General features: G+C 40.3%; 2 protein-coding genes across 2 annotated transcripts; both read left to right on the top strand.

Annotated features, from left to right (window-relative positions):
- The first annotated feature begins 252 nt into the window (after window positions 1-252).
- LOC147613110 (uncharacterized) lies at window positions 253-13,202 on the top strand. Its single transcript, XM_086782038.1, has 3 exons — window positions 253-980; window positions 1,115-1,447; window positions 12,951-13,202. Exons 1-3 carry the CDS (start codon window positions 376-378, stop codon window positions 13,024-13,026), a joined length of 1,014 nt encoding a protein of 337 aa, XP_086638164.1. The 5' UTR covers window positions 253-375; the 3' UTR covers window positions 13,027-13,202.
- On the top strand, window positions 4,873-6,581 carry LOC147613111 (uncharacterized). Its single transcript, XM_086782037.1, has 2 exons — window positions 4,873-5,712; window positions 6,039-6,581. Exons 1-2 carry the CDS (start codon window positions 5,138-5,140, stop codon window positions 6,421-6,423), a joined length of 960 nt encoding a protein of 319 aa, XP_086638163.1. The 5' UTR covers window positions 4,873-5,137; the 3' UTR covers window positions 6,424-6,581.
- Window positions 13,203-14,161: the final 959 nt, after the last annotated feature.

Here is a 14,161-nt window from a genome sequence, read left to right as displayed (position 1 = left end):
TTGGATTGATTATTGAGGTGGGAGATAGAGGGGAGTCATTGTTTCCAATCGTGAGCTGGCACGAGACTGGCAGGAGAGGTGAGCCCGGCTGAGCGGCGGTCCCCAGCCACCCTGGCATTATTTATTTTTTTGGAACCTGCATGCTGTGGTGGACGCTTGACTTGGTCATGGGAAACTCAGAGTTTTGCTTGACTCAGTCTGCCCCCCTCCCCGTGGTGGCGCGCGGGCTTAAATTGAGAGGCAGGTTTGTATCTGGGTATAACAGCCCTCCTCTCGACCCCCGGCCCCTGATTTCCAGTCACTCATGCTACTATTATTGCATATTGCCTCCGGAATAACCAGTATCTCTTGCAAAATTTCCACTTGGGAGGAAGAATGGTTCACTGTTGGGAGGAATACATGCGGAATGTCCATAATGCAGTGCCGCTAGACCCTTGGTCTAGCAACGTGCAGCTGCTTGACATCTTCATTGAAAGGGCGAGCAGCTGGTTACCTTGGCACAACTCCAAGGCGACGATGGCCAGGGTAGGCTCCATGCTGAGTGTGGGCGTGAAGGATGCCGCGGCCGCGCCCAACGGTTGGAAGGAGAACGTGGAGAAGCCCATCACAGCGGGCTTAGCCATTCTAGAAAGTGATCAACACATAATCAAGCCCAGTACTACATTACCTGCAAGTGGTGACTTAGCTACGACTAATTTGTTCAAGGCGGAGAGCATGGCCGATATCCAAGCCTCCATTAAGTCTTCGACTTCGTTACTTGCCTCCATAACAGCAGGGGGATCAAGCGTCGATGCACAGTTTGACGTGAAGGGTTCCAAGACTGTCAACTGCACTGTAACTGGTGTGAAGTCCCACCGTGTTATCTTGGACACACTGATGAGCATGGTGATCAGTAGCGAGCCACGAGTGACCGGCGATCAGCCTACTACATATTGGACGCCCGATACATCACAGTCTCAGTTACAATGGTCATCCAAAAGGTAAAAAGTGTGCCTGAACGCTTCAATTATCCATAGTATAATTTGCTTCATTGTTGCCCTGCAAGCTCTACTTAAGCGATGCTTTCATGGGCACTTTTATTCATTTTGTGGTGTTCATGTCCATGGCATTGCAGGGGCCAGACCCTTTGGGTGGTCACCGAGATCATGTACGCAAACAAAATCAGAATCGAAGTCGACAAGAAGGGCCAAGCAGACGCTAAGGGGAAAATTGGAGCAGCAACGAAAACACCGGCCAAGGTTGGGGAGGTGGAGGCGTCCACACAAGTGGAGGCGGAGAGAGATGGAGTGTGGACGGTGACAGCCGCCCAGGACAAAACAGCGTTTCCCTTTGCGTTCAGGGTGGAGAAGTTGGAGTATGATGCCTCTGGAATCCTATTAAGGAGCTCCAAACCCCACTTCTTGAGGAGAAACAGCTCTCTGAGCAGCATTAAGAAGAAGATAAAAAGGTTCTCTTCCAATATGCACAACATAGATGATCAGTTTCAGCGCTCATCGTCGGTGTCTCGAATCCTCTTTTAGGATTGTTCTCATTGGGCTGCTCGTTTGATCATTTTTTTTAAATTTTTTAATAAAGGTGTTCACCACCATGAAAACACATCAACGTTGCTTTGCATGTTGCAACTCTTCAAGAAAAATAGTGTTGAACTTTCATGTCCTCTAAATTGTACTCGCAAGAGCTTTTCGCTCTTTTTCACTCAATGAAACCCATTGGGCATAGCGCACACTATGTACAAGGACTCACGTTTCCAAACATTACTTGTTACTACTAAAACCTTTCAACATGTCGTGTCGCGCATTACTACCGTAATAAGGCCCTTTACAATTGCAATTTTCGAGACACACACACACACACATTATTGCTACTACAACCTTGACATGTTGCCCATTATCGTAGTAAGGCCCTTTACAATTGCAATTTCAAACACACCCACACACTGAGATATACACCATTATCGATTCTTATATGAACCCAACCTTCTACCATGCTCTCTTCTAGCCTTACCCTTTGTCAAACAAACCCTTTCAAATTCTTTATGAATCTCTCCAAGAAAAACATCCATTAACTATGAACAATGCCCAACAATTGCAACCTCCTCAACTACATGTATGAGCAAGTGCATCTGAATGCTGAGAATACTCGTTTTGGAAAGTGCTTCTCAATGCTTCTAAGAAGACCATAGTTGCATCTTGGATTATTCGCGAATTTATCTCCTTCAAGGATATCCATCGAGCTAGGGCACTCATCTTGTAAATAACACTTCTAATGTCTTCACTTACACAAATCTTTAATTGCAATAGGAAGCACAAACTACAATGTGACATATGTATGTCACATTGTAGTATAAATAGAAAAACCCCCATTAATCTCCCCTTACATAAGCTCAATTTGAAGCTCTACTCTTTGGTCCTGTGAACATAAATTGAGGTTGTAAATCATACGTTGGGATAGATTTAACACTTGCAAACACTTAATTACATTTTAATCACTTAATTTTTTTATTTTTCACTTGAAAATCTTATGCAACCAACCTTATATGGCAAGCGAGAAGTACTCATTTTGCTAAGACCCTCTTAAATGGAAATAAACATAATAAGTAATCTTGAAAGATTCAATGGGAAGGGCTCCATATTGGGGCAACACAAATGAAGTACCTCCTCATGCACAAAAAGCTATGGAAATGCATTAAATTGAATGCATGAGCTGCTAATCCTAATGGTGAGTGGGTAAAAAAGGATGAGCAAGCACTTTCATTCATCCAGCTACACCTAGGGCCTCACCTTATCCATCTCTAAGGAACACACTAAATATGCATGGAAAGAGTTGAGTCAAGAGTTTCGGGCTAAAGAGAAATCAAGAAATTCACTCAAAATTGAGCTCTATGGGCTAGAAATAAGCTTCAGTGAATCACTAGACCAAGTGTGCATGATGACATGGAGGAGAACCATAGGAGAGTTCTAGGTAACATGCCACACCATTTGGTGATATCGGGTAGAGTACCAAAGGTGGCAAGGTTTCATATATTGGAAAGCATGGCTAAGACTTATCTTCCCCAACCAATGAATGAGGTGCCTCAACCCGCTAGTTGTGTTTTCAGCATAAAACTATCAAAAACAACCAAATTCCCCACTTTGCCCTCGAATAACTAGAAAACAAAAGAGATTTAGCTTTCTAGAGTCTCATACACTCTTGTAGAGTTTCTTGTCATCTAAATTTTTAGCACCAAAGGTGTTTATTCTATGAGTCGTATAGACCAAGGTGATCCTGTATAATTAAGAAATTCAAGAATTACTCATCGTTAAGCACGCCATACATGGACTCAGATTCTCTCGTATACACACTTATGTCAGTTGTCGATTTATTTATTTAATCTCAAAATAATTTAAAGCAAAATAATAAAACTAGTGTTTGCATACTTTCCCAATGTATTTCATGATGTCTTGAGTGATTAGGATCCATGCCTACTCTCCAGAAGCTGTGGAAGTGCTGTAGATTTCACCAGCCTCTCGGATTTGTTGTTAGGGGGCTGCAACTCAACAGGTATAACTTCGATCTTGATTATCAAAAACTGGTGGGTGGGTATCTAAAATTACCAAAACATGCACGGTCTACAGCTTAGCGCGCTGGGAGAATTGCCAAAATCGGTCATATGTGAAATTCAACTCCAAAAATAGATCACGTTTTATTTTTTTGTCAAATTTCAATTTGCATGTACATATACACACTTGAAGGCTACCTTTGGGCATATTAACTAATAGAAAACACAAAATTGAATTTTTATTTAATTTTAACACTTAAATTTTTTGCTGCTGCTGGAATTCATTATTGAAATCTATAGGATCCAAAACTTATGATTGTCTTAAATTATAACTTGGTTAAACTCGGAGGTATGTTACATTTGCATTAAGAGTATTCATAGGCTTTGAGCTTTAAGCTTTAAGCTTTTACATAAGCCTTATGCATTATGACTATGCATTATGCTTAATGCATTAAGAGTGTGCATATGCTTTTAGCTTTAAGCTTATGCATAGGCTTAATGCATTAATCTTATGTATTATTACATTGTATTGTATTATATGATAATACAATCATGAAATAGACTAGGTAAACATAAACCATATTATGTAGATATTGAAATATTATATACTATACAATATAATATTATTATATTATATCATATATTATAAATTTTATTATATAGAGTTATTATATAGTAAATCACTTTGAGATATATTATGACACATAAATATGCCTTTATAAATGCTTCTAGAAATGAGGGAGAGTAAGCCAAGGTTTGGGGAAAGACATGTTCACTTTAACCTAAGGCCGGTTCAAGTTTAGAAAAATCCTCCTCAAAATTGTCAAGTTTTTTTACTCATATTCCAATGCATGTTCCAAATTATCTTTTCCTCTTGAACCTATGGTAAAAAGGGTTTATGCAAGGACCAAGGTTCAATAAAAATAGTTCTTGGAACATTGGAGTAAGCATGCACAATGATTCTCCCCTGCCATGCTAGACAAAAAAACAAGGACTAGGTTGATAACCTGACGCCTCTGCCCCACCATGCTATACAAAAAAAGGGATTATTATGAAAAATGTAAGAGGAGGCACTTGTGAGGTGTGTGTGGGATAAAACAGATCCATTCAAGTAAGCTGGTTGAAAATTGTCTAAGGGTGATTGGTTGGTCGGTAGATATAGTGGGAAAAAAAGAGCAATGCACGAAGAGTGTACTCCAGTGCGTGGGAAAACTTCTCCCCACACACGCGTTTATTGCTATGCGTGTAGCGCTTCTTTCTTTTCACTGATCAGGACTGCGCCGCTAACTATAAGCTGCTATCTAGCAAGTAGCGCTTGACTCGGCTCGAGATGATTAAGGTTGAACCTTTCAATCTCCCCCCGGAGTTGGTGAGAGTTTGTTTTTATATCTCCCCCGGTCCCTCGTTCGCACTCTCTCCGACTCATTTTATTATCCCGATTTTATTTCTCTCCCGACATACATATTTCCTACTGAATTTAAGTTCTGATTTTTATTTCTGTCCTCCAGGATATTATATATTTGCATTGCCACTTACATTTACATAATTAGTCTCTCTCTCTTGCAAAAAAATTTGCTTGGAAGCCTGCCATAATTACGGATGTCTCACTGTTGGGATGAGTACATTCAGAAGGTCCACCATGCGCTGCCGCTTGACCCTTGGTCTAGCAACGTGCAGCTGCTTGATATCTTCATTAATGAGAGAAGGAGCAGATGGTTACCTTGGCACAACACCCGGACGGCGATGGTGAGGGTAGGCTCCATGCTCAGTGTGGCCGTGAAGGACGAAGGTTGGAAGGAGCACGTGGAAGGGCCCATAACAGCGGGCTTGGACATGCTGCTAGAGAATGATAAACCCATAATTAAGCCCAATACATCGTCAATAAATGGTGATATAGCCATGGATTTGTTCAAGCTTGAGAGCATGGCGGATATCCAAGCCTCGATTAAGTCTTCCACCTCGTTGATGGCCTCCATAACCGCAGGGGGATCAAGCACTGCACAGTTTCACGCAAAGGGCTCCAAGACGGTCAACTGCACAGTATCTGGTGTGAAGTCCCACCGTGTTATCTTGGACACTCTAACGAACATGGTGACCGAGCGTAGTTCGACCGGCGAGCCTGCATATTGGAGGCCCAATACATCACAGCCTCAGCTGCAATGGTCATCCAAAAGGTAAACTTTAAAGTATTTCTGTTGAATTCTTTACTTAAGGGGGGAGAGAGAGAGAGAGAGATGAGTGTGGAAAAAGCTCCACTTCTTAATTTTTTCTGTTGAATTCTTTACTTAAAGGGGAAGAGGGAGAGAGAGAGATGAGTGTGGAAAAAGCTCCACTTCTTAATTTTCAATCGTTACAAAATTCGAAAATCTTCATTACTTAATTGCTCTTTTTAAGATGTTTATTGCTTCGTTCGCTGCAATCTACGCTTCAACAAGTGATCGACACTTTCATGGGTGCCCGTCCTTGTATTCATGTGGTGACTTGTTGATGTATCGCACAGGGGCCAGACCCTTTGGGTGGTTACCGAGATCATGTACGCAAACAAAATCAAAATCGAAGCCGATAACCAGGCCCAAGCAGACGGTAAAGGGAAAGTCGCAGCAGCACCCGCAAAGGTTGGGGGGGTGGATGTGTCCACACAAGTGGGCTTCGAGAGAGATGGGGTGTGGACGGTCACAGCCGCCCAAGACAAATCAGCTTTCCCCTTCGCATTCAGGGTGGAGAAGTTGGATTATGATGCCACTGGCACTCTGATGATCAGGAGCTCTAAGCCCACGTTGAGAAGAAACAACTCTGTGAGCAACAAGATCACGAAAAGGTTGTCTTCCAATACGCACATGGATGAGCTTTATCGCTCATCATCGGTCTCCCGATTCCTCCCTTAGGATTTCTCATTAGCTTACACTTAGGGTGGTTAGAGACTGCCCTGCTTGCCGCTGCCATGCTGTGTCAGCTTCTCGGCTTAATATGAGTTTGGGTCGGAGTAATTTTGTGGCATTTTCACACAGGCAGAGTGTATCCAGCCTCACAATCGATTACCACAAGACCCCCCCCCCCCCAAAAAAAGAAAAAAAGAGAAAAAAAGCACATGTTTGAGCCTTCAAGCAAAGTATTACTGACTTCTCAATCTATGCATGACATGTTTAAAACAAGTAAACAAAAAGCTTAGAGGTGAAAAATTGGGAATTCCGCGACATCTCGAATTAAAATTGCTAGTGAAATCTTAGCATATTGCGACGTGTACCATAATAAGAATCCTCCATTCAATTTAAGAAACATATGTGCTATTTTTGTTGTGTGAATGACTTAGCTTAGTCACTAATAAGTTTTGAACATGAACAATTCATGGTTTTCACGAGGTGAAGAAATCCTTGGTTTTTCATGGATAAGAGTGAATCATGAATTTGTCGATTGTGTAGACACCCATGTACTGCCGTAAACGTGGAGTTTTTTATGTCAAGATTTTGGCATTAGATTGGTCAATGGGATGGTCTAATCATATCATTAGGATTTTGGACCTTGGATTCCAATGGATGGTCCAATTAGAGCATTAAGCATTCATTTTGAGAAAAAAGGGTTAGGCATGAAACAACAGTAAAGGATATTAGTGATTTTTTCTGATTTCATGCAGGGGAAAAGGTTTAGAAGGTTAGTTGAGTCAACATATTCATGAAATAAGGAAGATCATATATACAACATCAAGATTTCTCAAGATAGGTGTGTTCGTGTTTAGGGTTATTTGGAGTCATGAAGTAAAGAATTATCTAATGCAGTCAAGAGAAACGAGATCATAGCATGTAATGAAAAGGCATAATGCTTTAAAAAAAAGCAATGAAAGCATAGTGCCAAGCTTGGTACCATGCTCCTACCCATTATATTGCATTTGAGTTGACCAAGATGAGATGCAAAAATTCGTTTTTGTTGTTGGTGTATGATGATGAGCAGCATGCTGTTTGGAGGCAAAGAGGGTTTTAATGGAGATCAGAGGGTGATGAAACAAACGATGTTGGCATAGAGGAGAATAAGAGACAATGAAGCAAAAAATCAATCGAAGCAAAAGGGGAAAATTATTAAATCTTTGCCTAGTGCTAGAATAATGATGTAAAAGACTTAGGAGTGAATTTTAACTTGGAGTAAAGTTCTCTGCACGTAAAACAACAAATTGAGTTGTGACTAACTTGAGATAATCACATCTTTAAGACCAGAGTAATCATTACTCATAGATGGTAATTTGACTATTCAAACATTACTCATGTGCAATATATCTTCTCACATGTGAAGGGCAAGCAAAAATATTGCATGTAAAAAACAAGATTGAGTTGTGACTAGCTCGAAATAATCATGTCTTTAAGACTAGAGCTATTATTACTCTAGATTGAGTTGTGACTAACTCGAGATAATCACATCTTCAAGACCATAGCAATTATTACCCATACATGGCAATCTGACTATTGGAACATTACTTATGTGCAAAATATATTCTCATAAGTGAAGGGCAAGCAAAAATATTGCATGTGAAAAAGTAAAAGTTAATCACACCCTAATTAACTTAACTTCTTTTGGGCAACCAGAGGCTCTAACAAAGGATATAATTGGGTCTAGAGATCGGGATTTGTCATACATGGTAATCTCACTATTATGACATTACTCATGTGAAAAATAATATCTTCACACAACTGAAGGACAAGAAAAAATCTTGCATGTCGCGTTAGTCACGCCATCATTAACTTGGCGTACTACAAGGTTGGGATTTAGCTTGCTAAGACTACTTTATATCGCCGCCCTGCCATGTTAGACAAGGTGTTGTTTAAGGATACAACGGCTGGGGTATCCCGCTTGGACTCATCGTTCAGCACCACGTCAATCCCGCACTGTCGGGCCGACGTAGTTCTCGTTGCCAAAGTCGAGGCCGATGGCTGGCTGCGGAGCATTTGTAGAAACTCACAAACATAGCAAATGTGGGAGCTTGGGATTATCAAAGAATCTTGTGGTTATGGGAATGAGGACTAATTGTTGGAGTCCACGATGCTGGCGGAATCGCACAGTAGAAGGTTATATGCCCTGCAGCCATCACCAGCGCAATTGGAAGAGAAGGAAGCCGAAATGTTGTATTTAGAGCTTAAAACAAGATTCCTTGAAATTAGCAAAGGATATGAAGCTTCTGATGATGGTGTATGCACCAATTAAGGGCGATTTTCTGCAGAAACGAGGTGTAGGAAAAAAAACCGTGAACATGAAAACGAGAATGATGGGAGAATGGAGGTTTCTTTAGATCAAATTGAAGAGAAAGCTAAGAACTATCAAAACCCTAAGATTAGGAGAACCCTAGCCATGGAGAGCTTGAGGAAGGAGGAAAATTTAAAAATGTGTTTAACAGGTGATTATGCTATTTTTTTTAAAAAAAAGGTCCGACTACCCCAAAATCTGGTTCAAGGTCTAAAATTTGAGCCTAGTAGATCAAAATGAACCATAATCCCTAAGGATCTAATCAAATCTCATTAACCCTTGTAGATTGGGCATTCTTGAGCAAGATTAGGATCAAGAAAATCAAGAAACAAGAAAAAGTCGAGAAATTTTAGAAAAAGAAAATTCAAGAAAATTCTTGCTATGATCAAAACATGAATCAAAGTAACAATAGACCACAAACGCTTAGGAAAATGAGAATCAAAAGATCAAATAAACTCAAACAAGATCACCATATCCCCATTTATTGATCAAGAAAATAAAAAAACTAAAAAAAACTCAAAAATTTTATGATATTTTTAAGAAAATGGATCAACTCAAAGCTCTAATACCAATGCAAGAAGCTAGGGTTGGCCACTCAAGGCATGGAGTGACAACATGGGTGTGGGTCACCATCCTCACATATCATATGAGAGAAGTTCACCATGGAAGCTTAGGCATGAGAGCTCCAAGAAAGATAATAGTCAAATGATCAATAATGTGTACAATGCTCGTCGTGAGCCTAATGTATCATATAGCCCAAGGCCCCCAAAGGCACATATGTAAATGACTCTAAACCAAAGTTCCTAGGCCCCATCCCCCATGTGCATGTGACACCAAATCTACTTGGTTACACTCTCTTGTGGCTATGGTGGTAGGCTTGTGTAGGTTTATTCACTCTCTTGTGTGTTGAACCAACGTGAGAGAGAGAGAGACATGTCATATGCATCCCCAAAGGTGTGTGGAATACACACAATAGATGAGTATATATAGAGGAGATCCTGGGACTATATATAGAGACATTCTATATATAGCCAACACCCCCGCTCAAAGAAGGGTCTCTAACTGTGGATGAAAAAACCCTTGGGGGCTCAAGGGAAAAACCCACAGCTCTATATACACCTACCGCTATATTAAATTATTTTATAGTTACAAAGTATTATTCAAAGGAGCTACATCACTCCCATATATACAATAGCCATGAAAGCTGCAAAGGAGCTACATCACTCCCATATATACAATATCCATGAAGGAGCTACATCACTCCCATATATACTTCATCACTCTTATGTGTACAATAGCCATGAAGGCTTTGAAGGTCATCCATCTTCATGTTGTCTTGATCCATTCATGTAGGTTGGGTGCGAGTCTATCTTCGTGACGATGCCAAATAATATTTTTGTAGTCTCTTCTCTAAATTGAAGCTCAACAATATCCAAATACAATCCTGATCCATAAACCCTGTAATATGGAAGAAGTCTCCATAACAAATGGAAAACCATAATTTTGTTATAGAAATATGAGATGTACACGAAAAGATATACATAAAGAAATAGGCATAAAGGTATCTATTATATGGTTGCTTAGGAATATAGTCCATCCGCAAGGACATGCATGGCAATGTCAACTCGTGGAAGATCATCCAATCAATGGCAAATGAACTAGATTTGGTAAGAGAATCTGGTTACTTGGAGAAGTTGACTTGGAAGATTGACCTGTCAATAAACACTAAAATAGAAAATGACACTAGTTAGTAAGGATATCATGGAAGTTGACTTGGAAGATTGACCTGTCAATAAACACTAAAATAGAAAATGACACTAGTTAGTAAGGATATCATGGAAAGCTAGAATCATATCTTTGCCATGGGAAAAAAAAAAAATCTATGACATAAGATCAAACCTCCAATATTATGAGTCAAGGTAATGAGACAACTATAACTTGGATCAAACCTCCAAGATGACATGATATGAAAGTAAACCTCATAAGATGACATGACGAGAAATCAAACGTGTGACATTCACAATTAAGATAGTAAACCTCATAAGATGACGGAACGAGAAATCAAACCTTTGACATCCGTAGGCAGTATGTAGCCAGGATGACATGATGTGAACATAAACCTCATAAGCTGATAGGACGAGAAATCAAACCTCTCGGGAAATATGCTCGACGGAATTTCTTGTTAGTTGCCATAGATTGAATTCCAAGACTTGACCACCATTATAGCCATTTAGACCTGCATGGTTGCATTGTCAACCACAAAAGACATTGATAGACTTAAATAAATCTAGTCAATCTGATGAGCCAAAGCCAAGGCACGGTGCATCCAATGACCATGGCATCATGGTAACAATCCATGGAAACGTAGTCAACCATCATTCACGAAACATGTAACCATCATCACGGAACAACACCATGGCATCATGGATAAAATCCATGGAAACACAATCAACCAACATAGATTAGCCAAATGAACCAACATCAACGAAACATGTAGCTTGGAATGACCAACATCAACAAAACATGTAGCTTGGAATGACCAACATCAACAAAACATATAGCTTGGAATGACCAACATCAACGAAACATATAACCATCATCATGGAACAACGATCCATGGAAACATAGTCAACCATCATCGATGAAACATGTAACCATCATCACGGAACAACACCAGGGCATCATGGATTGTAGTGAGTGATTTACATCAATGCAAATGAACACATATACATATATCGATAAAAAGTGTAACCATCACCACCATGGCATCATACCAAGACACCAAAATTACAAACTCACCAAACCTGTCAGAATCACCGAGGCTTGCATGCTTAAAATAATAATTGTCAAGTCCGTGAGACTAGTTGTAATGTAACAAGCAAAGGTAGAACACATGGCATCTTTAACTAGTAGTAACAGCATGCTAAGCATCAATAAAGTCCTCTTTACGCACAAGACGAACTTCCTCGAAGCCATAGAGAGAACAAATACACAACTTCCTTGTGAGAACAATCAAACGAGAAATCAACATCACCGCCGCCGAGATAAAAGGATAATGAGATCATCACCGAGATGATCATGAGCAAGTAACTATAACGATTCTGAAGTCATAAGATAAAACAATCAGATCATCACCGAGATGACCATGAGCAAGTAACTATAACGATTCCTAAGTCATGAGTTAAAACGATCAGATCATCACCGAGATGACCATGAGAAAGTAACTGTAATGATTCTGAAGTCATAAGATTTAAAATGATCAGATCATCACCGAGATGACCATGAGAAAGTAACTGTAACGATTTAGAAGTCATAAGATAAAACAATCAGATCATCACCGAGGCAGGATGAACAAAATCCATATACATATCATCAGCAGTTGATCGAAAAGAAAGGCATAATTACCATCATGCGGGGCAACGAGCACACTCCCAACAAAGGGATGCAAAGGCGCGCCAAACACCCACGCATTACGGGTCCGGCGAAAAAGATGCATGGAAGGATAAGTTTTACAATATCACCATGTCGCGGCCAGAGAAGACAGTTTTTAACAAAACGGTCCTACATTTCAATGAAAGATACTTCAATAAACATTCCGGCTTCAGCCGTTCAATACCTCGTCTGATGTCTTCCGGGCCATCAGGTAGATAAGGGACCTCAATCCTTGCTCAAGGAGACATCTTCTCTTATCATTCCAGGGAACCTCAACCTCAGCTAGGGAGATCTAGCTCCTGGTTCCCAAGGGACCTCTACCTTAACTAGGGAGTTTTGGCTCTTGGGGAGACTCGGATACCCTCCGAACCTCAGTTGGGACCTAGAACCCAACCTCTCTTTAAAGCTACCCGCAACTGAAGAGGAACCTAGGGACCCCCAGACCTTCATCTTAAGACACGGGAAAGATTCATAGCCCTTCTAAATTTCCCCGCTCCTCCGAAGCTGTGATCTAGCACTAGGTGGGCACCACAACACCATCGGTCTCATAGCCCAGGGAGTACCGACCGACAGCTCATCCACTCGTGACCTAACCGGACACATACAGAGTGGGAAACAGGGTACGGGAGTAGGGATTCAACCTGCACCAAAAAGTAATCAAACTGCCCAAAATACCTGGGTATCCTCGGCTCGCAGCCGTCAATTCAAATACCTTAATCATGATATCTTCATTGATATCTTCATTGATAAAAAGGTTCTCTTCCAATATGCACAACATAGATCATGATCAGTTTCAGCGCTCATCGTCGGTGTCTCGAATCCTCTTTTAGGATTGTTCTCATTGGGCTGCTCGTTTGATCATTTTTTCTTTTTCTTTTTTAATAAAGGTGTTCACCACCATGAAAACACATCAACGTTGCTTTGCATGTTGCAACTCTTCAAGAAAAATACCGTTGAACTTTCATGTCCTCTAGATTGTACTCGCAAGAGCTTTTCGCTCTTTTTCGCAAGGACTCACGTTTCCAAACATTACTTGTTACTACTAAAACCTTTCAACATGTCGTGTCGCGCATTACTACCGTAATAAGGCCCTTTACAATTGCAATTTTCGAGAGAGACACACACACACACACATTATTGCTACTACAACCTTAACATGTTGCCCATTATCGTCGTAAGGCCCTTTACAATTGCCATTTCAGACACACCCACACACTGAGATATACACCATTATTGATTCTTATATTAGCCAACCTTCTACCATGCTCCCTTCTAGCCTTACCCTTTGTCAAACAAACCCTTTCAAATTCTTTATGATGAATCTCTCTAAGAAAAACATCCATTAGCTATGAACAATGCCCAACAATTGCAACCTCCTCAACTACATGTACGAGCAAGTGCATCTGAATGTTGAGAATACTCATTTTCGAAAGTGCTTCTCAATGCTTCTAAGAAGATCAATCTTGCATCTTTGATTATTCGTGAATTTGTCTCCTTCAAGCATATCCATCGAACTAAGGCACCGATCTTATAAATAACACTTCTAATGTCTTCACTTACACAAATCTTTAATTGCAATAGGAAGCACAAACTACAATGTGACATACGTATGTCACATTGTAGTATAAATAGAAAACCCCCCATTAATCTCCCCTTACATAAGCTCAATTTCAGCTCTACTCTTTGGTCCCTGTGAACATAAATTGCGGTTGTAAATCATACGTTGGGATAGATTTGACACTTGCAAACACTTAATTACATTTAAATCGCTTCATTTTTTTATTTTTCACTTGAAAATCTTGTGCAACCAACCTTATATGGCAAGCGAGTAGTACTCATTTTGCTAAGACCCTCTTAAATGGAAATAAACATAATAAGTAATCTTGAAAGATTCAATGGGGAAGGGCTCCATACTGGGGCAACACAAATGAAGTACATCCTCATGCACAAAAAGCTATGGAAACG

This window comes from Cibotium barometz, chromosome 44 (assembly GCF_041138505.1).
Source record: "Cibotium barometz isolate CiBa-2024 chromosome 44, ASM4113850v1, whole genome shotgun sequence".
Taxonomy (NCBI): Eukaryota; Viridiplantae; Streptophyta; class Polypodiopsida; order Cyatheales; family Cibotiaceae; genus Cibotium; species Cibotium barometz.
This window is presented reverse-complemented; position numbering and strand designations above follow the sequence as displayed.